At 36.3% G+C, this 24439-nt stretch overlaps 1 protein-coding gene and 1 pseudogene across 2 annotated transcripts; both read left to right on the top strand.

Annotated features, from left to right (window-relative positions):
* The first annotated feature begins 8680 nt into the window (after positions 1-8680).
* Positions 8681-13139, top strand: LOC147480958 (uncharacterized). 2 transcript variants are annotated; one of them, XM_086577700.1, is made up of 6 exons: positions 8681-9096; positions 9244-9408; positions 9487-9594; positions 10141-10215; positions 12458-12545; positions 12813-13136. In XM_086577700.1, exons 1-4 carry the CDS (start codon positions 8974-8976, stop codon positions 10144-10146), a joined length of 402 nt encoding a protein of 133 aa, XP_086433826.1. In that variant the 5' UTR covers positions 8681-8973; the 3' UTR covers positions 10147-10215; positions 12458-12545; positions 12813-13136. The 2 variants fall into 2 exon arrangements, with proteins under 2 accessions (XP_086433826.1, XP_086433827.1); XM_086577701.1 differs by lacking the exon at positions 12458-12545 and having other exon boundaries at positions 12813-13139.
* Positions 13140-19917: 6778 nt separating this feature from the next.
* On the top strand, positions 19918-21905 carry LOC147480959 (uncharacterized; annotated as a pseudogene).
* The last annotated feature ends 2534 nt before the right edge of the window (positions 21906-24439 follow it).

Genomic DNA, 24439 nt, shown 5'->3' on the forward strand with positions numbered 1-24439 from the left:
GTTGACTTTTATGCGTTATTCTTACCCGCGTTGACTTTGACTTTTCAGCTTTGATCGGGCTTTAAAAAGGTTTTTTCTCCTTGAATCTTGGCCTTTAATTATAGAACTTCTTAGCAACCAACCTTTGCTCCTTTATCTCGCAAAAGGGATGCATTTCTGCACATAATTGACTATAATGCCTGAAATACACAAAAACATGATAACAGTACTAACTTTTACTTATTAATCACATAATTGGTCTAAAAGCAATATTGTTGAGGGGTTAAACTACAGTTTTGGGCTCTTATCAGAGAGCTGGAAAAGTGAATCAAGATTGGCTTTTTTACGTCTGTTGTAGACGTATTGACTGGCGAACAGATTGGTGAATTGCTCGAAGTTCTTTATCGAGTCTGGCTCGAGTGAAAAGAACCAATCGAGCGCGCCATCTTTTAGACTGGCTGGAAACAAACGATAATGGAGATGGTCGAACTCTTGAGCACTGTAGAGTGCAAGGCATTGAATGTAACGTGCCACATGTTGATCAGGACACGTGTTGCCATCCTACATTGTAAAACGTGGCTGGATGAAATCCGGAGGAGAAGCTCTACTAAGTACCTCAGCAGTGAATGAGGATGCGCAATACGTTTTCAACATCTTTTGAACGATCTGGGTGGTGTCTTTCTTAACTGCACTTTGGTTGATCCTTTGTGACAGTTCGTTAATCTGTTGATTAACCTCGTTGATACCGTCTCTGCTATGGTACTTGGTGGATTTTGCGTGTCCACTTGCGCATGCAAAGCAACATTCTCCTGCCTGAGTAGGGTAATGTGCTCGTTCATTATACCTAACTGACCAGCCAAACTCTGGATTTGAGCTTCAAGGCTTGCCATACTTCGTGGGCTTGAGGATTTTTCTTTTTGGTTTTGGGATTTGTGAAGTGGTTTCTCAAGAAATCGAGACCACAGACGACACCAATGTAAAGGAGCGTTTTAGTTATCCCTTACAAATATGATAGGAGAGGAGATTGAATTTAGAAATTGGAAAAATCGAGTTTGTTGTTTGAGCGAACTGCCTACGTATCTATCTCTCGATTCTGGGGGGAGAGAAGAATCAGGTTTGACGTAGTTCATGTAGGGGGTATTTATAGCTGCGGAGTATAAGGATCCACTCAACACGTGTACTAACAAGCATAGATGTATGGTTGAGATTGAGAAGGAGTGTTTAAATGGTGTTAGTAGGAATTCTATAATGATGGGGAGTGGTTATAGTGGTTCGTAATTTGCGGGAATGGCTTGTGTAAGTATGTCTCTAGTAATGATTGCATCTAGAGGATGGATGATGTCATGAGATGAAACGTTCTGTGTGAGCTCGTTAGTGTGACCTATGTTCTTCTGGACCGAACTAGTATGATGAACATCTTGGATCGGGTGATGATGTCTTTGCTTGTAGTATGAGCTTACGTGGTCCACCTACATGAGGTGAGCTGCTCATGAAGCGAACTCGGAGGACGAGGATGCGAGGTCGGCGAGATATTTCTGCTTATGCTAGACACGCGCTTGATCTTCATTAGATGTGAATATTAGTCACTCACAGTGGGCTAAAAAGAAAACTCGGAATTCCATGAATGTTCTCCACTCCATCCAAAATAGACCATCAGTTCAGAGTTCCAATTGCAATCATTAAAGACAGACACAAATAATACCACATTAATGTTAAAAAAAAAAAAAAACGAAATTATATATTAGAACTCAAAAGAGTATCACTGTAGTAATGACATGTACTTCTAGTTAATAAACTCACATCTCTTTCTTGTCTCCCATTCTATGCTTGTGATGACGTCAATGGAACCTAAGTGCACCATTGCCAAAGCAAATTCTGCAACCCATGATGACCATGGCAGCCCCACCTAGCTTTCAAAAAAGCTGCGTATTTACGATCCATATCATTGAAAGATCTTGTGGGCAGGTGCCGACTAGCAAAGTCGGTAAAACCTTTGGGTGATGATACCAGAGGTCTGGGGTTTGAACCCCACCAGCATCAAAAAGTTACTGATCTCATTTAAAAACAGGCTTAAAAAAAAAAAAAAAAAAAAAAAAAAAAAAAAAAAAAAAAAAAAAAAAAAAAGATCTTGGGGATATGTAGAGTTTAAGAAATAAAGACGATCAGAGAAGGAAAAGAAATGAGAAACTCTGATTGAGTGTGCATTGCACCTAACCTTTCTTTACAAATTTGTTTTCAATCTGCTTAGCATTATTGAAACATGATGAAAGGTTTTGTGTAACTTCATCTTACAAAGAAATGCACCAATCACGTCGTCTAGCAGCGGCATCATAGTTTATCTGCACAGCTGGAAAACGAGTTCAATACATACATAACAATGTCTTCATAACTTTAAGTATCCACAACAACTAGGGGAATTGAACTAACTTAGCCTACTCCTAACCATGTCTAATAACGTAAGATTACACATTACAACTATATCGTTATACTATGTCGTTCTATATATGTATTGTGTATTCATCACAAATACAACACTTTTCTAAAACTTCAACAAATAGTCTAGGACTTTGACATTAATCTTAATTTTCACCGCTTCAATTAGGTTTGACAATCTTCACTTTTTTGTCTAGTTGCTTACAATCTCAAAAATGTAATGTAGATCATAACGATGCATGTTGGTAGAAAATAGTAGACAGAGAAATTAATTCATCCCATAAGGATTTAAGCGAAGTGAAGTAGACAGATACCGGACGGTTGTCTTGTTTGAGAAGAGTGACAGAATCCTTTAGTTGAAAAACCTTGGGTGCGTTAGTCTGTGAAAAATGGTTACTCAAATCTTTCCAAATATCGGATGCAGAGTCGGCATAGAGAATGCTTCCATGGATATCTGGAGTAACATAATTGAGAATCCATGAAGCAACTAGATCATCATATCGTGACCACTTATTAGCTTTGCCTTTAGGAGTAGTGGGTGGTGTGATGGAGCCATTGACAAAACCAAATTTATTTTTTGCTCGAAGTGCTCTAGAGATAGATCGCAGCCATGTCGGATAATTGTCACCGAATAACAGAGGAAAGACGAGAACAGCCGTGGGGATATCGGAATGGTGCATAAAGAAAGGATCATCAGATCTCGAATGAGAGTCATTGTTGGTGGTGTTAGGTCCGACCATCGATAAGTGAGAGAGAGCGGAAGCTTTGAGCGGCTAGGGTTAGGATTGGAGTTAGGATGATACCATGATAAGTTGAAGAGAATGCAAGTGTATCTTAGACATTCTGTCTAATTATGGTACCACTGGTGGTCGCATATCTGAGTTCCCTACGGAACAGAACATCAATATCCAAATTGACGATGACACATTACTCCAGGATCCTTTAGTCTACCATCACCTAATTGGGAATCTCCTATATCTCATGGTTACACGCCAGATATAACCTACTATGTTCATTATCTCAGCCGTTTCTTGCAGTCCCTACAGACTCCACATCTAAATGCTACTCATCGTATACTCCGTTACCTTAAATATGTGATCAACAAAGGGATTCTCTTATCAGCTACTAGTTCTTTGCACATCTCTGGCTTATGTGATTCTGATTAGGCTGACTGTCCTATCACTCGTCGTTCTACTAGTGGTTATTGTACTTTCCTTGGTTCTAGTCCTATCTCCTGGAAAACAAAGAAACAAAGCACAGTGTCATGTTCTTCCGCTGAAGCAGAGTATCATTCCATGGCCACTCTTGCATGTGAACTTCAATGGTTGAAGTATCTTATGCACGATTTAGGCTTATCTCACTCCTCTCTGATGACCATGTTTTGAGACAATCAAACAACCATCTATATATCTCAGAATCCAGTTTTCCATGAACGAACGAAGCATATCGAATTGGACTATCATTTCTTACGCAAAAAGTACAAGCCAAGTTATTATCCCCTAAGTTCGTTCCATCCTCAGATAAGGTTGCTGACACATTCACTAAGCCTCTCAGTAAGGACAACTTCTTGAAATTAATTCGCAAGTTAGGAGTTCTTGACATTCACTCTCTAACTTGAGGGGGAGTATTAGAAGTCAGAGGGCGCATACCCTCTATTATAGTACAACTAGGGGGCGCCCACCCCTTCCATTCCAGTAGAAAGCACTCACTGCTTGTACAATTTGTTTCCTATTTGTTTTAGGATTTCTATTCACATAGATAGCAAAAATATGTACGGATTGATCTCAATCCCATAGTTTTAGGAACTTGTAAACTCTATATAAACTATTGTGTAAATAGTAGAGATTAACAAGGAAAATATTCTCTCAAATCTCGCTCCGATACCATGTTAAATTGCCAATTTCTCCATAAGCTCGAACTTATGTGAATTGTCAATTCTATTAATATGAGAGGAGGCTCGGGAGATAAATAGATGGGACACACCTAAAAATTGGGGTGGAATAATCTCAACAATGTGCTATATTTATTTTATTTTTCGATAAGTAGGAAGTGCTAAGTTTAAACTAATGCACATATATCAAACTAAATACAAGTGACAGATTATATCCAACAGATGTTGGCGAAAAAAAATATATCCAACAAACGCATAAGATGATCTTAAATAAATTAATTATAAAATGGAAAAAGAAACATGCCATAAGGTCTGAAGTATCAACTATCAAGTATCAAACGCAAGCCTGCCATTTGGCATCATGGAGAGTGACTGCCGCACTCTTCTTCCTCTAATTAGCTATAATTAAGCCTATCAACGATGAAAAATGTGGTGAATCTAGTCTCCAACCTTGTAATGGATAGATTAATCATAGGGAATGAAAAATTGAGTATATTTGAAGGTTAGAGAATACATAAGAAATTACCAGACCTGGGACTTGTCTTCCAGAACATGAGAAATAACATCAAAAGAATGATTTACAATGCAAGGAAAGGCAGAGAAAGAATGGAAGTTCAGTAGTAGGGTATTATATCCTGCAAAAAGCAATACTGTTCTACCTTTTAAATATGCATTCCCACACTATGACCTAATCAAACTGGCATTAACCTACACGGGCCATCCCTTTCTTGTTAAAAGATCCAAAACATAAATGGACAAAAAGTTCTCCCGATGTGGCCATCAGGTTTTTCCCAACATAGTTACTTTCTACATGGAAAATCACCGGCTTCTTCCATTCATACAATATAAATTGAAAAATGGACAAAAGAGAATCAAATGTTCAAGCCATAGAGTTGTTCTCTGAAACTTAATATGTCATTGTCTAAAATGTGAAATTAGTTCTTGGTCCTTCCTGTTTTTGGGAGAAACAAAAAGAAAATAAGTACACTTAATATTTTAGGTCCATGGAATGTGTTTCCAGGAACTACTAAACTTGCCTGTAAGAGGTTGCTGCAGCATCTTCTGTTTGTATCAGGAAAGGTGGTTTGCCATGCCACCAAGCTTTGGTCCCTGTTGCTTTCCTTGTCGTGCACTGGTCTCTGTCGAGAAATTTATCTCCTTCCAAGTGTAAGTGATATTTAGCCATTGTACTATGCTATTTGCCTTGAGCCATGCACTTCTAATTCTCCAATGGACTTCATCTAGCTGGAAGGCATTGACCGCAACTTTCGATTGAGACTCAACCCATATGTTTCTCCATCCCATACTGGCGACCTGTGCAACTCCCTCAAGAATAGCTTGGCAGTTAGCGTTATGAGTTGTATCAACTCCCATTCCCCCAACACCAACACCATGGACCCTGACACGCGCTCCTTTTGTGTGTATGAGATGGTATATGGAGTTTATAGATAGATGATGGTCATTGAACAAAACAGAAGCGTATCAAAACCTAATTATCCCTCAATGAGTAAAGGATGAGTAGGATATCGTTCCACTTTTAAGTATATGTTTTGTTGGTAACAATTGCTGCAACAAGAACAAACTGTTAATATAAAGAAGGCTGGCTGAGGCATGGATCAAACACTTTCTTTAAGGTTGTTTCACATATGTTCCTCTTTATGCAGACAAAGCGCGTCAACCTCCAGGATACAACAACTAGTTATACTCTCCTTTGTTTACTGCAGATAAACCAAAGAAGAAAAGGAAGAACCACGATACTGATCTTATGATTGCCCAAAACCTAGTATAGAAAATAGTTTTTCGCTCATATTATAGGTTGCTGATAAAGGAGTATGTATATAGACAAGAAACATGGAGCACTAGTATATCCGCTTTTATAGGGAACTGCTTCAGTTTCCCAATAAGGATTGAATTCTACAAGTCCACTACGTTTCTGTTTCCCAATCCATATCCAATTCTATTTCCAACCTTATCAGGAAACATGTTTTACCAAAAAGAAGATAAGGGATCAAAGAGCCCAAGCCCAAGCCCAAGTTCACCTCTTGTTTTATTCAAAATAACACAATAATCCCCCACTTATTTTTGATAAAAACAAAATAGAAAATATATTTAAGGGCAATCAATATCAATATCAACATGTTATGCATAGATGAAGGTGTCCGAGACTTAAACCTTTACGTAGTGAAAATTACTCAAAGTATAAGAGCCATAAGTGGCTAAGTCTTAAACTTAGGTCTTGAGTATATAATAAGTTATAATCACGCATAACATATCTAGTGTTCTCCTTTCATGTTCTGCACATTAAAGGCCCTGTGCTCTCTTCCTGGATTCGTGAATGATCTAGAGAATCATCCCTCATCTCATAGAAAGCGGCCTCTACTTTCACATTCACTAGGTGAGTCTATCAAGAGTGCTTCTGTAGCTATGCACTTCGCCCATAAGGACCATAGAACTTCATTAAGAGTTTTTCCCATAAAACCTCAATCTTTATTTATCGCTGCAGGATTTCATACATGTTACTATCCAACTACGGGACAGATAAGTAACAATGCATGTCTCATAACCAACATTCTATGACTTGTTCTTTTCTTTGAACCTAGTTCTTGGGATCTCCAGTCCCTAGGTTGGGTTACCATCATAGATGTTCATCTTTCAATTGGCTTCAGTCCCATGCTAGTAGAGCAGTCCACCCTGTATCTCTAGCTAGAGCTTTAGTTTGTGAATCTGCAAGGTTATCTTCAGATCTCACAAAATCAAAATAATATGGACTCTCCCAGTTATAGCTGTAATGCTATCAACAAAGCATCATTGTAACTAATATCGTCTATCTTAGACTAGTATATGAGTAAGAAAGCCTAGTACTCAACTAGCTTCTTCACTCGTACTAGCCAAAGGAATAATCTCAAACTCCATAGCATACTATGCTATAATGGTCTGTTTCTTGGACTTCCAAGATACAACACCCCCACCAATGCTAAACATATAGCCATTGGTGACCTCGGAGTTTTCTGAAAGGATGTTCCAATCCGAATCTATTGCTTGCTAGTGTACCTACAAATAATACCTACTGTATAGACAATGTCAGGTCTTATACAATCTGTAGCATATCTCAAACTACCAATGATACTTGCATATTCCTTCTGATTCACAGGTTCACCATTATTCGCAAATAATTTAACATAGGGATCAAAAGGAATACTCACAGTCACGTAATCGAAGTAGTTATACTTCTTCAACATTTTCTCAATGTAGTGTGACTGATCCAGCCATATGCCATCAGACGATCTTGTAATTTTGATTCCCAACATTACATCAGCCTCACCTAAGTCCTTCATATCAAAGTTAGAAGACAACATGTTCTTGGTTTCTTTCACAACATGTAAATTGGAACCAAAGATTAGTAGATCATCAACATATAAGCATATAATAACACATATCCCATCAGAATACTTATGATAAATGCACTTGTCACTTTCATTTATCTTGAACACACTGGTAATTATAAAGTTATCAAACTTCTCATGCCACTGTTTAGGTGTCTGTTTCAACCCGTAAAGTGACTTAAATAATCTGCATACCTTTTTACAATTACCTGGTTCCACGTAATCTGTTGGCTAATACATGTAAATCTCATCTTCTAAATCTCCATTTAGAAAGGTTGTCTTAACATCCATATGATGAATAACAAGATTATGAACAACATCAACAGAAAATAATACTCTAATGGATGTTATCCTCATAACAGGTGAATATGTGTCAAATAAACCAAGTTCTTTATCTGTCTAAAACCCTTGGTAACAAGTCTTGCTTTAAACTTGTCCACCAAACCATCGGTTTTAAACTTCCTTCTTAAAACCCATTTGATTCCTATAGTTTTACAACCAATAGGCAAATCAACAAGTTTCCAAGTTTTGTTTTTCATGAGAGAATCAATCTCTCTTGAATGACTTCTCTCCAAAACTCGAAATCAAAAGATATGAGAGCTTCTTCAATGGAGGAGGGATCTCCTTCCAAAGTACAGTGACAATGTCGGGTCCCAAAACCTTAGTAACACTACTACAGAAATGGCCATTTACCACGGTTAGTCAACTGGTATATACCACTGTTTCCCTAATAACAGTGGCTTACAGTCATTTGCCACGGTACAAAATACTTTTCTAGTTTTGGAACAAGCAAATACCACTATTTTTGAAAAACAGTGGTATATAACAAGACATATACCACGGTATTATCAAATATTAGCCTAATTATTTTTTAGTATACGTATACCCCACGTTTTCTTAAAACCAGTGGCTTATATTTTGGGCATAATTACACCTACCGTGAGCAAAAAGCAAACAATCGGAGAAAGTAAAAAAATAATAATTAAAGGTCGAAAATTAAACACGAAAAACAGAAAGAAAAAGAACAAATTGGGGAAAGAAAACACGTACGATAAAAAATCCAATTTCTCCATCTCCCACTTCTCTCTCTTTCTCCCCCTATTTCTACCACTAGGGTTCGAGAGTTGAGAAAAATCAGTCCCCGCCTCTACACCAGTACGGTATCAACTTCCACCCCTCTTATGGAAAAACAACAAAAAAAAATCCAATGGCTACAAGGAAGAATTGCAAACGTTGTTCCGATCTCGATTACAAAGAGAAAGCTGGAGATGAGCAAATAGAATAATAATGTCATTCTCATTCTTCAAGGCTTCAAGAGGCAAAGCACCATTGGAACTGGTGAAAGTGAGCAGAGATAGTTTGGTAGCTCTTGATACCAAAATTGTTGCGGAAGTTAAAGCCCATGAAAAGGTATATTATTTTAATAAATTCATGTTTTGTATATGTTGTTTGTTATGCAAGTTAACATATTTTTTGAGAAATTAGGCATGTAAAAAATACTTGTAAAAGGTCATAAAGATGATTTATTTGAAGCTGATGAATATTTTTTTGTAAAAGGCTTTAGAAGAAGTGGAAAAGAATTTCCTTTCCATGAGACAATTGCTTTCTGGAGGCAGAGAGGTAGAACCAAATTTGGAGCATGTCTCCCAATTCACAATCGAAATATGCAAAAAAGATGTCATTGGCCTCTTCATTCACAAGTTACCTCTACCAAAAAAAAAAGTAAGCCAATGCTATATATACTCACATATTCTACTTTATCCCACTGCCTCCTATTCACTTTGATGGCGTCTAATGCAGGCAAGAAAAGATTTGGTGCACTGTTGGTCGTCCATTTTGTTAAAGCAAATGGTTGGCTCCAGTTATTGCTGCATCGAGTACAGAGCTACTAGACTTCCTTGTTGTGTGGTGAGTTTCTACTAGATGACAATGTTGATTATGTTGTTTTTTTGCCTTTCGCTTTCTTTCCAGCTTCCCTTTATATCACAGTAAGGATGGACCTTCCTTTTTCTCTAAGCCATTCTTGCATGTCTCGACTTGTAAATAACGGGAGAGGTTCCATTAGACTAAGTTGAGGCAATCAGTTAAATAGAGTTTGGATAACGTCTTTTATGGCCTTAAATAGAGTTACTGATCTAAAAACTAAGTTACATTGACATGGATAGGTGTGTTCATATCCGACAAGGATACGATATGTCTGACAGGGCGAAATATCAAATATTGAGGTATATTAAATACAATATGTGTCCAACACGGACACTTGGATACGTATCCGACGGATTAATTTTAAAATATGGCGTGTCTTATGCAGAAAAGGTTCTTTAAATGAGAGAAGGTTATTGAAATGGTTATTTAGTTCTGCTAGAAACAAAGTCAGAGATGGCATTCATTTAGTCTTGTTGACAAACCTTTCTAGTGGTGCATTTATGCCAATTATTGTGATTTTCTTAACAGCTATGATAACAAAGACGTTGCATTGAATTGTTGGAACATGTTGAGGGAATGCATCAAATTTCCGAGCCTTGCAAAGTAAGACATGTTATCTTTTTGCTTAATAGTTCCTGGTTTTTGAGTTTGACATATCCATTTCCTTTTTTATTAGTGTTGTTAAGGTAAACAATGCTTTAACTTATATTCCTTTTTTCTGACTAGTAATCACTATTATGCAAAGTCTTGAGGAATACGCATCCCTGTGATCAAACATTCACCTACTTTTTTAGCATGTTAGCCAACATAGCTTCCGATAGGAAGTTGGTGCTATGTTGGATACAGAGATACGTATATCACGCTTATAAGATGTAGATTATTGCACCATGCAAATCTTGATTGCTTGTTTGTTTTCTGTTCCCATGATAACCTTCACATGAATGTAATTTTCAGCTTTGAGGCACATCTAGATCATGAGTACAATTTATATGAATAGTTTCTCAATCTTGCTTAGGAGCAATTATGCATGCTTTCAAAACATTATGGTCTAATTTGGTGTTCATAAGCTGCCTGTCGCTCCTCCTGAGATGATTCTTTTGTATCTGTGTGGCATAGCATGGTGCTCGATGCATGAGCTTGAAATTGCCTTTTCTCTTTCTTATTCCTTTCGTCAATGGGTCATGATTAGATCTAGACTCCTGTTTTTCATTGACCGGTCTTGATAGTCTGAAAGATGGATACAATAAAATACCAAATGTTTATAGGGACCAATCGATTTACACCTTCTTCAAATGTTGCAAAATTCTTTCAATCTGTAATTGTTATTGGTAAAAAATTACCTAGTTATTGTCAATTAATGAATCTTTATATCTTGTTACTGCTTGATAAATTTTGTTTCATAAGTTCTAGTCAAAATAGTATCCCCTATTTTTGCTTAAAATAACAGGGCTAGCGATTCTGGATTCTCTGGGTTATGTGGAGAACCATAGCCTGTAGGAAGATAAAGTAAATGTTTTCTAGTAGTAGTTTAGGTTTTTGACTGTCAGTCTGTACCATGATTAGTCACTAGTCTCTACTATAATGGTTGTGGTCAAACTAATAATTCAGTCTATTATTTAACACAAACTTTGGAAGCACATCGTATCTGTTGTGAGGCTGTGCTTTTATGTGGACTCTTCTTAGATTGTGCATTATTATGTTAGCACACTCTTTGTGTCGTGCTCGTGTAGTCGTGTTTAATGTTTTAAATTGTTTATCACTTATGGTTGACTCGTCATCGGCATGGAGCATCCAAGTGTTAGGCCAATCTGAGCCTTAAGGAATATAGAGCTAATTCACACTGCTTGTATCACTAATTTTCTGATCAAGGCAATATAGGCCACAGAAGTGACAGAACTGAGTTGTTGATGTTACGTAGATCTTCTATTTTGGGACTGGTCGATTATCTAATGTTTTCTTTTGGTTGCTGGGAGTAATGTTGGTTAGTGGTTGATAAATTGTACAACCAACATTGGAGGATCTAGATCAATAGTCTCACTTTAGGCAACAAACTAATTTAGGATGCCTGGTCCGGGAAACCAGGTGGCCCAGTATAGTTTTTAGTTAGGTTAAGGACTTTGACTGTTCAGTTTGAGTCTGTCTCCCTGTTTGACTAAGCTATGTCGAGATGAGTTAGATGGATGGAATCTTAAAAATTTAAACACAACGAAAATTGTGTATAACAAAGTGAATACCAATTATAGAAATGTAATTCTGGTACTTGGGATGTTTGAATACGGAATTTCAGTATTATGTGGAGTTCTGTATCTTTAGAACCATATGAAGCACGCAATAGCTTTTATCAGTTTTGTGTCGATTTTTGATTTGGCAACATGTGCACCTTAAGTTACAAACACTGGCGATTGTAGTTCTTGTTCTTAAAGGTTTTCCTCTTTCATCCAATATTATTATTTGGAAAGCATGTTTTGAGTTTTCACGCATTTAAATTTTTGTAGTGATCTTTCATATATATATATATATATATATATATATATTGGTAGGCAAGCGGAGTTTTTAACGAGGTCCCCTACCCCTTTTCATTAATAAAAAATAATAATCTTAATACTGTGCTTTTTACAATCTAAGCAATTTTTGTTATGGCCTGGGTAGTAGCTCATTAGACACCTAAGGATTGGATATTAGTAATTGTTGTGAGGAGTTATGCTCTTTGAAAGACAAGATGCTCGAAATGAATTTTCTATACTCCTTTGACTTTTATGGTTTCATATTAGTTGTTATCAAGTTGATGTCGCAAATAGTATGCATTGTATACTCACTTTCTTTGTTGACGTTTAATGGCTTTCAGAGGACATTAAATCCCAAAACAGCCCAACCTCCATCAACACCCAAGTTAGGCAATAATACAAATAAGAAAATAGGAGATTAAGCAACAGGTATGTAAGTATTTTATTTACATGTGATATATAACTCAAATGTTACATTGTCCTAATATTTACACTTTAGATTGTGGAAACAAAAAAAATAAGAAAACAAATGTCAAGCGTCATTCCAGGGGCCAACAATTGATTTAGGGCCGGTAAATTGTAGTTTACACATTATATATTATTAAGATGTCTGCTTGTGCTTATATTTCTTTAGCATTTTATTATTTTATGGTATTTTCGTTATTAAGTTATTATTTTATGGTATTGATTGTGCAGATGACACTTAACACTCAAATATACCTATGCACAAGACGAACTTGATGTTATTCGACTTGAAATTCTGAAGTTCATCAAATGGAATGTTCGAGCCGGTCATGGTATCTTAGCTAGGTTTGGACCCCTTCTAGTTAAGGTTTGGGGATTGATCTCAACATTTGTATTTTTCATTGTAAAACTCATTTGATGTATAGGTGGAACAAATATATTACTCCTTTGATATTTTGGAACGAAGAACAAGTTGGTAATTATTATTTCTTTATTGATGTGAAAATTATCAAATTCTTTTAGCAATTCACTGTTGCATGGTCTAAATTTGTTTCTTTTGTTTGTTGCACGATGAATATATTGTCTGAGCAATGTGTTTTTTAAATTAGTGTGGATACGGTGAAAATATATGTAGGTTGAAATTAAATAATCAGGGGATTTTTTTTTGAAAAAAAAAAAAAAAAAAAAAAAAATATATATATATATATATATATATATATATTTATTACTATTTACCACGGTTGTGTAAGAATAGTGGTTTAAGGGGATTATATAAACCACGGTTTGAATCAAACAGTGGTAATTATTATTACTATTTCCCACGTTTTTGATATCATAATACCTCAGTTTTTCCAAAAACCGTGGTAAATAGCGGATACTTAATACCACTGTTCTGTTAGAAGTATTTGTCACGGTGGTTGTTACCACGGAATGAAAACAGTGGCTAAAGGCTTTTTACCACTGTAAATAACAGTGGTATATATGCTTTTCTGTAGTAGTGTAACTCTAAGCTCTTTTATATCTTCTAGGTTCATCTTCTGTGTCCATGATTCTATCATGCAATCTAGATATGTCACTGTCAGAAACATCAATATTAGGGGCCTTGGAGGATACTACCCCCACTAGCACCCCCACTATTTCTAGATAAATATGGAAATCTATATATCTTCAAGAAACTCAGCATAAGATGATCAACAAAAACATTAGTCTTCATATCTAGAAACCTGTAGGCCTTATTGTTCATAGCATAGCCTAGAAAGATACACTCATAAGCTTTCCTCTCAAACTTTGAGATCTTGGGATCATGTTTCTTTACAAAAGCCAGACATCCCCATGTTCTGAAGTAACTCAAATTAGGCTTCATGTTCTTCCATAGCTCATAAAGTATAACCTTTGTATTAGAATTAACAATTCTATCCAACACATATATAGCTAATAATCAAAACAGCTTCCTCCACAAATTTGAGGGTGCTCTAGAACTAAACAACATAGTAACGATTAATCTCTTTAAGTGTTTTGTTATTACGTTCATCTACTCCATTCATTTCATGTGAATAAGGAGCTGTCATCTAATGAATAATACCATGTGATTGCAAGAAAAGATTAAAAACAGCCGAACCATATTCAGTACCTCAATCACTTTGAATTACTTTAATGTTCATATCGTGCTGATTTTGAACCTCAAGTACATAAGCTTTAAAAGTATAAAAAACACCATTTTTTATCTTCAACAAATAAACATATGTAAATTTTGAGCAGTCATCAATAAATGTAATAAAATATCTTTTACCACCTCTAGTCAGAACACCTTCAAGCTCACAAATATCAGTGTATACCAAGTCTAGCAGATTTGTACTTCTTTCAACTGACTTGTGACACTCCTTTGTGATTTTGGCCTTAGTGCAAGATTCACCGTGTACAAAATCATCATCATTCAAATTAGGAATTAAACCAAGTATGCTCATGTTCTTAACATATTTCCTATTAATATGACATAATCTACCATGCCAAACATTAATAGAACATGAAATCATATAAGTAGATGTATAAGATTATTAAGATCAACAACATCCAATTCGGTTCATACACCTAACAATCTCCACCTTGGATCGAAACTGGTATAACCGAACCATCAGCTTTGTCCCACCAGTCAGGCATGACCAGGGCCAAGCCTAGGGACCATCCATGGTACCCTCATAGATGTCTCACCCAAGACTGATACAGCCCCCAACCTTAGCCATCACTTGGCCCAATCCTCAGTTAGACCTCATCTAAGGTGTGGGGTTCTATATTAATAGGAGTGTAGCTCCATTACTACTAGATGTGAGATCAACAAACTTCAATATCTCCTTACATGCATATCCCTTACCAACAGAGACACCAACCTTGGTGATCATATATGTACAAAAGATAAATTAATCTCAAACAATTATATCTAGTCAATACAAAACCTTTCAATGCATGTTAATCAACACCTAGTGCCACAACATATTGACTAGATAAAAAACTAGAACATATAGACGTAGGTTTTAAATTTCCTTAAATTAAAAACCCTAGCATGTGATTCTATGTTTTAATTCATCTCACAATATAAAACAAAGAATTGCATAGATTTGGTAAGGAATACGATACCTATCCGATTGAAAAATCGGATTACCACGTTTTGCTATTCGACGAGAAAATAATCCATAAAGAACTGTAAAACTGAATCAGCTCTGGATGAATTAGGCTTCAAGCCATACACCGTTGGAAACATCTCTGAGTTAGCTTTCTAATGCAAACAGTGGATTGTGAATCCGATCATCGAACAAAAAGTTATAGCCGTTTTCGTCAGAACTGTCCCACCATTCCGAATTTCGAACTATTTTTCCTTTTTTCGATAATCTCCAATTCTGAATATTGAACTATTTTTTCTTCTTTGTTGGACCCTTCCTAACATGCCCAAAATTTGATAGCTTCGATTTGAAGTCTTCGTCCAACAGCATGTTTGAAGAATTAAAATCACGATATATAACCTGGACTTCTAATTTGGCATATACTCGTAAACCAGTAGGTGTTGTATTCCTCTTTCACCATCTACGCCACAATATCCAATAAGTTTTACTAGATTTGGGTGCTCAACAATTCCAAGAAATTGGACCTCATGCATGACAAAGTATATAAATTTCTTTCCTGGTGACAACCCACCTTATGATTATATATATCGTGAACAACAATAAAACTTTTGAAACCTTGAATCAAGATTCAAGACGTCAAGACGTATTAATCCAAAAGGTAAAAACAACTATTGTATTTGACACCAATATTCATGATCAGCACGTCGATCACAATATTATTATCGCTCGTAATCCTTAACCCATAAACGAAAACCGATAAACAAACCTTAACCTTTCTTCTACATATTCATCGTCAAATAACATTAAAATTGTTGGTAACAATTGTTGCAACAAGAGCAAACTGTGAATATAAAGAAGGCTGGCTGAGGAACGGATCAAACACTTTCTTTAAGGTTGTTTTGCGTATGTTTCTCTTTATGCAAACAAAGCGCGTCAACCTCCAGGATACAACAGCCAGTTATACTCTCCTTTGTTTACTGCAAATAAACTAAAGAAGAAAAGGAATAACCACAATATTGATCTTATGATTGCCCAAAACCTAGTATAGAAAATAGTTTTTCGCTCATACTATAAGCTGCTGATAAAGGAGTATGTATATAGAAAAGAAACGTGGAGCACTAGTAGATCCGTTTTTATAGGAAACTACTTCAGTTTCCCAATAAGGATTGGATTCTACAAGTCCACTACGTTTCTGTTTCCCAATCCATATCTAATTCTGTTTCCAACCCTATCAGGAAACATGTTTTACCAAAAAGAAGATAAGGGATCAAAGAGCCCAAGCCCAAGCCCAAGTTCACCTCTTGTTTTATTCAAAATAACATAACATGTTATATGAATGACAAGACTGGAAAGGGGGTTTGAGGGATTAAAAATTATGATTATAGATATTGTGAATTGCTTAACTAAACTAAACTAAACTAAACTATTGAGAATTTATAAGAGAGAAAATTCAAGAGATTAGAATCTACCGCTATCTTTGATATGTGAGCTTCTATTTCATGGTTGTTTTCACGAGTAGACTACAATTAGGCGATCGAGCGAGTGTTGATGCCCTCTTGGACGAAACATCGTTAACGAATAACTCTACTTAAGATTGTTCCTATATTTATGCTATTAATATCTTTTTTCCTTTTATGTAAGCTCAGGTAGTCATTTAATGTATTACTGAGAGCAACATCAAGGAGTACTTTCCAATAGGGCGGTTATTCAATGAATCACCACTTAAGGCAAACACAAATAATACTTTACCTAGGCAGTCACTCCCTGAGCTACCCCTTCTAGGGTAACACAGAGAATATTTTCCTAACTCTAAATAACTACACTACTAGAAAAAAAATACAGAACACTAACATGATATTAATATTGCAAAATATAAACCATGTTCTATACTTTCATCTCCTGTGTGGGCAATGAAACTAATAACTAAAAACATAAAGAACTAACCTGATTGGAGAACACCATGAACCAAAAGAATCAAACCCTAGGCACCGGCTTCATCTTCTCCCTTGAAGGAGAAGATTAACCTTCTATGAAGTAGGAAGAACACGAAAAACGAGAAGAAGAAGAGTCGAAGAACATAAGACTAGAAATATTAATTTATCAAGACTCGACTAGTTAAAACCGAATATTTTATTATTAATCTCTCTCTGCCTCAAGTTCTAGAGACAAAAATATAAGTGAATTGGCCAGTTTCATGAGGCACTTAGGTCCTCTATTTATAGGGGTTACAATGAGTTCTAAAAACATTCCAAACCGTGGCTTATTTCCTATTACAATTCAATTTCTTTCAGAGTCCAACTTCGTTTCCAAAATAGTAAAAGAGGTGGGCTATAGTGTCGGTTCATGTGTCTGATCCAATATAATATACTAGATCTCTAACTGAAAATAATTTTGTGAAAAATGTTGATCTAATATAAGTAATACATTCAACTATGGGTTTTATATGTGTGGGTAACTTTTTTACTTTTGTGACCAAAACGTGGTTTTCCATTTTAGCACCAAAAAAAAAGGGCGTGGGTAACTTTTTAATTTTTTGTGACCGGAAAAAACGTAGCCTTCAAGTGTATTTTCTAATACATCCCCCCTGTCCATAATTGCACTGGTGTTGTTGTGGTCATTTTCAGGACAATTTAATCATCCACCATACTTTGGTATCATAACAGTTGCAGAGAGACGGTGTGTGGTTAGGGCCAGGGCAAATTCGATCAACTAGCTATTTCCAGACACCAGATCAGTGAACATGATCAATTTGCTGTAGCACTGGATGCAATACGTTCTGATAGGGCCATGTTCAAATATGCTCTACGCCTCTACCAGTGATTGTGGACCAATGAAGGTGACATGCAACGGGCAACAACCTATGTACGCGGTTACACTTCTCAATTTCTCGATCCTCATATCGGGCACACATGAGGTCAGTTTAGTTCATGGTTTCAATGTACCAATGATCGAGCATTAAAGCAAAAGGTGCTTGCCCAACAGTTCGTTGTTCTTATGATCTGCTCATCAGCAGGTATCTACCAGATTTTTAGACCAAGAACGCACGCACAGGGGATATGCTGGTGGATGTTTGAGTCCTCGTGATAAATCAAAGGGCTGGGAGATGCAGCTGAATTGGTGCAGTCCTCCATATTTTATAGATTGGAAATGTTTGCCAATGTTGATTTCAGATGAGTTCAAGAGAATTTGTCCTCTTGCCCCAGGTCAATCCAAGAGAGAAAAACCCTGCAATTTATGAGTGCACAGATTCCACATACACCATAACCACCGTAGCTGCCCCGCACCTTAATCAGGCAGCTTGAGGTCCTAATAGTTAGATAATATATACATTATTATCAGATGTCCATTTAGATGTAACACAATCTTTATAAGGTTACCATTAAATGAAAATGACGATATTTAGGGTCATTAGTTTTAGTTTGTTGCGTGCTATCATAGTTCATAACCGTATCATTGTTCATGACTTCATATGCAAAGTTTTATGGTGGGATGAGCTCAACTTGTGATGGCTAGGTTTGAAACCTTTTGAGTTGAAATTACACATTTTAATTAGTCTGTACTGTATACTAATATTTTTCCAATACTCATACTGTCATACGAGTAGGAAGTAGCTAGCAAACTGGGGAGGAACCTAAATGTTTTTTAGTATTTTGTAAGGTTGGCGAGGAGCTTGGCACAAGAAATAAGTTGCAGGCTAGTTAACAAATTTTAATGACTATGTTAATCAATTAATTAGTTGTTTCTAATAGGGCCCAATCTTAACAGTACAGTGACTTCAGTATTGCAAGTTTTCAACCACTCACCCCGCGTGCTAAACACAAGCACAGAGCCGAGTATTACAATTTAAAATTTTCAAACAACACTTTTGCCTGGTAAACTTTAGTTATAAGCCAACCTCAGCCTTTGTCTTACCGTGAAAGGATCAATATCGTGTGCTCATATTCACATAGGCAGGACAAGGACTACGCCTTTTTTTTCTTTTTTTGGTGAGTAAGTACTGCCTCCATTGACACACACAACTTTGTCCATCAGAGAAACATTAATTAACAACTAACAATCAATAAAAACAATCCAATAAACAATTGTATTAACAAATAAATAATGTCTAAATTAATCAAGCATGTGTCATCTATTGGATTGGAATGGAATGGAAAGGAAATAATTTTAAATGGTATGTGTTTGGTAAACTGGGGAAAAGAAAGTAAAAACTGGAAAAAAGAATAATCACGTTTGTTTGCAAAAGCTATGGAAAGGAATAATTGTATTGTTGGGTCATGGGTGTATTAGTAGTAAGTCCCTATCTATTTATTTCCTTTCCTTTTCTTTCCACAAAAATTTCAGGAGTTAGCTAAGGACACAAAACTTTTTCCATTTCAATAATTTTGTTTCCATATGGAAAAGTTCATTTCTTTTCCATGGGTAAACAAACACCTTATAAACTATGAAAAAGGTGGACCACTCTTATTTTCCTTTCTTTTCCATAGTGTTTTCATCATAACAAACACACCCTAATAACGACTAGATGCGTCCATTGTTTCCAAGATTATATATTAAAATTGTACATGTTGGATAGTAAAATATAGTACTCTCTCTTGGGGGCAAGTTGAAGTACGTACGTAGTTGCTGGCTTTGTCAAGAAAATTGTTTAAGATTTAATTTGTTTAACCCGACAAACATTTTCTGCCAATAAATATAGGAATTGAAGGAAATGACTCCTATTTCACTGTCCTCTTACAATAAAAAATGGAAGAAGCAAAGAAGAAGCAAAGGGAACCATCGCCTTTACCACCTCTGGAAGGCCTGATTACGGCTTTGGTATCTTTTCCGTCAAGCTTCCTTCAACACTTAGCGGAAACTTAACAGAAGAATTAACCGAACGACCTTTAACTGATGGTACTTCCAACAATTTCAATGGTCAGTTCGTTGAAGAAAATGAAGGAACCATCACTTACATCTCTGAAAGAACCGGATCAACCCAAATTTTCTTAACCCGAACCGAAATCCCAGAACCCGAACAACTCCAAACCATACCCGAAAGCCTTTTTCATGATCGTCCTGTTATTAAAAACGGCCGTTTGATATACGTGTCAGCTCATGAGAAACCCGATGTAAGTTTCAAAAGCTGGTCCGCAGTGTATGAAACTCAACTTGATGTTCAAACAACCGTTAGATTAACTCCACGTGGGGTAGTTGATTATAGTCCGTCGATTTCGAAGAGCGGGAAATTTATTGCTGTTGCTTCTTATGAATATCGTTCATGGAATAGAGACATGAATGTACTTGAAACGGACATTGTAGTTTTTCCACTTGCTGATCCGACTCAGCGGAAAATCGTTTGTAAAAACGGTGGATGGCCTACTTGGTCCGGCGATTCGACTATCTTTTTTCATCGTGTAGCTGAAGAAGGTAGTTGGAGTATTTTTAGAGTGGATCTCAGTGGGACATTTGAACCATCTAACGAACAACGGATTACTCCTTACGGGCTCCCATGTTTCACTCCATCGGCTTCTGAAGACGGTAAATATATTGCATTTGCTGTCTTCACGATCAGTGACTTTAATTACAAACGGCATATCGAAATATTATATTTAGGAACGGAGTCGTTTCATAAGGTGACTGCGTTATTACACCCGAATTACGATCATTACAATCCTTTTTTCTCACCGAAATCGGGGTTCTTAGGCTACCACCGATTCCGTGGTAAGTCAGATTCGGTTGACACAATGATTCATCGTGTTGAATTCGTGACTTTGCCTGTAAAGGAACTGAGAATTTCCTTTGTTTTCTAATGATGGGGAGTTTGGAGTAAGGAAGAATTATGATCCAGAGTATGATGATCAACCTGATGGTTCCAAGAAATGGACGGTTATCAAACCCAGAACAACTTTGTCTAATTACTGGAGTACATTAGACAAGGGACTAATCTATGTATCACTTATTGAGTCCACCAATAAAACGGTTCAGGTTGCACGCGTCTCATTCGATCCATCGTATGTCAAGATTCTGACTAGTGAAGATTCAGGATACACGGCGTTTCCCTCTTGCTCGTCGGATGGGAAGCATATTGTATTTCAATCTGATCGGTCGGGGAATAAGAATCTTTGGATACTTTATGCTGTTAATGGTGAAATTAGACAATTAACTGAAGGGCCCTAGATTGACACTATGCCTAGTTGGTCACCAGATGGTGAACTCATTGCATTTTCGTCCAATCGTCACAATCTTGATGGTGATGAATGTTATAGTCTCTATTTAATTCGTCCAGATGGCACTGACCTTCGTCGTGTCCACGTCGCTGGACCCGAGGGTTCAGATGTCGTGGACCGGGAGGGAATATATCACGTCTGTTTTAGTTCGGATTCGAAGTGGCTTCTTTTTACGGCTACCTTGGGTGGTGTTCCGGCTGAACCTGTTTCAATTCCTAATGGGTTTGAGTTTTATGGAGACTTGTATGTTGTGAGGTTCGATGGGAGTGGACTGCAGAGGCTCACTTGGAATGGATCCTTGGTTATAGAAAATGTTGTAGACAAGCTAAAGGGACATTTTGATGACCAGTTTTAGAGTGTGTCATCCAATAATTGTGCTTTTAAACAATGTATTGGGTTTCAATTTGGTGTCATAGTCGAGTGATATTTGAATAAGAGTGGGTATTCTGGAGCAGGTGTACTTGTTTGATTGCAGATATGAAATCCACAAATAATTTTGTGTCTTTAATCTTTTTAGGAACATCTACTATCACCTCTTTCTATATTAAAACAGAATATGTACATCTTATGTGGACAATCTCTTTTCTAGGTGACGCATTCTTGAGACATATGTATGCCACGTGGACACTCTTAATTAATCATAAGAAGTTTCCTAATACAACATGAACTCTTAATCTTAAAAAGTTTTATAATACAACACAACTCTAATTAGGGGTGCCAATGGGTACCCGAAACTGAAACCGAATATTCGGGTTCTGGGTCGTCTTAAAAAGTTAGACTCATTTAAAAGGGGTCATTAAGAACTGAATAGTAAAAAACCCATGGGAACCCGAACCGAAATCGAAACCGATTAGTATGATTTCGATATATAAAATTTAGTATTATATTACATTTAAGATAATCAAACTAATACATTATAGGGGTGGGAATTTGGGTGTAACGACCATAACCCAATCTTGACCGACCCGACCCTAAGCCCTCACAACTAAAGCCCTCACAGAGTTTAGGGCAGGGCCGGCTCGGCCCTAATACCTTATAGGGCAGGGCTAGGGCTAAGATTCTAAAACATAGGCCCGGCCCTAACCAAGTCCTAGTTATAGTTTCACACTTTCATTATAAATATACGTACCATAATTGTTCAACTCTTTGTTAAATATTTTCAATTAAAATAACATTGTCCTTTGTAATTTATCACTTACACCTAAGGGTACTTCCAATAACTTGTCTTATATAATAACAATTTGTCAACTTAGTAGCCATGAAGAACAATGAGCACTAGCCTAATAAAAAATAAGACTTTATTCCTTTGATCATTAAATCAAAGTCTAGAACTTATTATTCTCAATTTCTTTTCCCACTTATTTCTTATAAATTATAGTTTTATTCACATCCAAGCCAAGTCTAAAACTAAAGGTTTCCTTCCACACCATTAAAGCGAAATACAAAGCAGAAATTTGTAACACAGAAACCAAAAAACAACTTTTGTCTGAAAAATGACATTTGTAAAAAGAATAAAATATATAGGCCCGACCCTAAAGCTTTTAAAGAAGGCTTAGGGTAGGGTCAGGGCTTACGATTTAGACTTGTGACCCGGCTCGACCTGGCCCTATACTGACTTTAGGGTCGGGCCGACCCGACCTTAATATCAGAAGGGCTTTAAATGTTTAGGGTCGGGCTAGCCCGACTCGGCCCATTGCCCACCCCTAATACATTATAATATAAACTATGTTTTTTACGTGTCAAAGTGTATTAAATATATACATCATAATAGTGAATGTGTGTTGTTAAATGTATATTTTATAACAATACGATAAACAAGTATATCATAGATGTTAATAATAATGTCAACGTGTATATTCTGAACTAACTAATACATTTTATATTTATTAACTTATGCACGTGTATATTTAAATAAAATACACATGTTTGATATATTGTAGTACACGCACTTATTATAAACCAATATGTAGTGTTCATGTTAAAAATTAGTGATGAGATGTACTTGTCACCTCTCTCTATATTAAAGCAGAGTACTTCTGAGGTGGACAATCACAATCCTAGGTGGCAATTTCTTATAACAGAGCTCTCCCACGTGGATCTACTAAAATTGTCCCCGTAGACTCATCTCTCCACTAAAACTCTATAGACTTTTCACGAAGCAATAAAAAACCCACCCAATTCGTATTAACGTGGGTTTCGGATAGTGTTGTATACAACTAAGGAAACTACTACAAATCCAAATTGTTTTGAATGTACGAAAACAACTTCTAATAGGAAACTACTTAGCGAACAATTTTAACGAACAGAGAACCTGTTTTCCAGGAAAACAAAAGTTTCTTCCTATGAGTGAACAATTTTAACGAACTGAGAACCTGTCTGTTAGGAAAACAAAAGTTCCTTCCTACGATGCATGACAAATAGGAAAGAAATTCTATTAGCAATCGAATCTACGTATGACAAATAGATAACAAATTCTATTAGCAATCGAATGGTGTAGTTCTCTTCTATATTAACAATAATTTTTCCTACTCATCGTCCTGCTCATCTTCTGATTACTATATTTTTTTTTCATTACCATCTATGTTCTTCCTACTCATCTTCATCTTCTACGTTCTGATTCATTGAAAGGTGTTATCTCTTCTCTTTCTCTTTTCCTCATTATCTATTCATCCATGTATCTGCAAATCGACAACATCATACCACACTTCTATGTTTGTACAATTATGTAAGGTGTATGATTGTACTTACCAGACCTACCTGTGATTATTATTATTATTATAATTTTATTTTATTTTATTTTTTTCTAAAAGGAAGATATCTTCTATGTTTTATTTCCGGTTCAGACGTCATGGATTAGATTATTTCGAAGATTAGATAGTCAATTGTACACACCTGTTTATATGCCACCGTGTTTAATAGATAAAAATAGTCGCTAACACCCACCGTGTAGACAAGATCATTATTTAGATCACCAGACTAACCGATGATGTATTCAATTTAGATCAACATGGATAGCTTGGACTGGCAGTAACTTCAC

The sequence above is a fragment of the Coptis chinensis genome, chromosome 8 (genome assembly GCF_015680905.1).
Source record: "Coptis chinensis isolate HL-2020 chromosome 8, ASM1568090v1, whole genome shotgun sequence".
NCBI lineage: Eukaryota > Viridiplantae > Streptophyta > Magnoliopsida > Ranunculales > Ranunculaceae > Coptis > Coptis chinensis.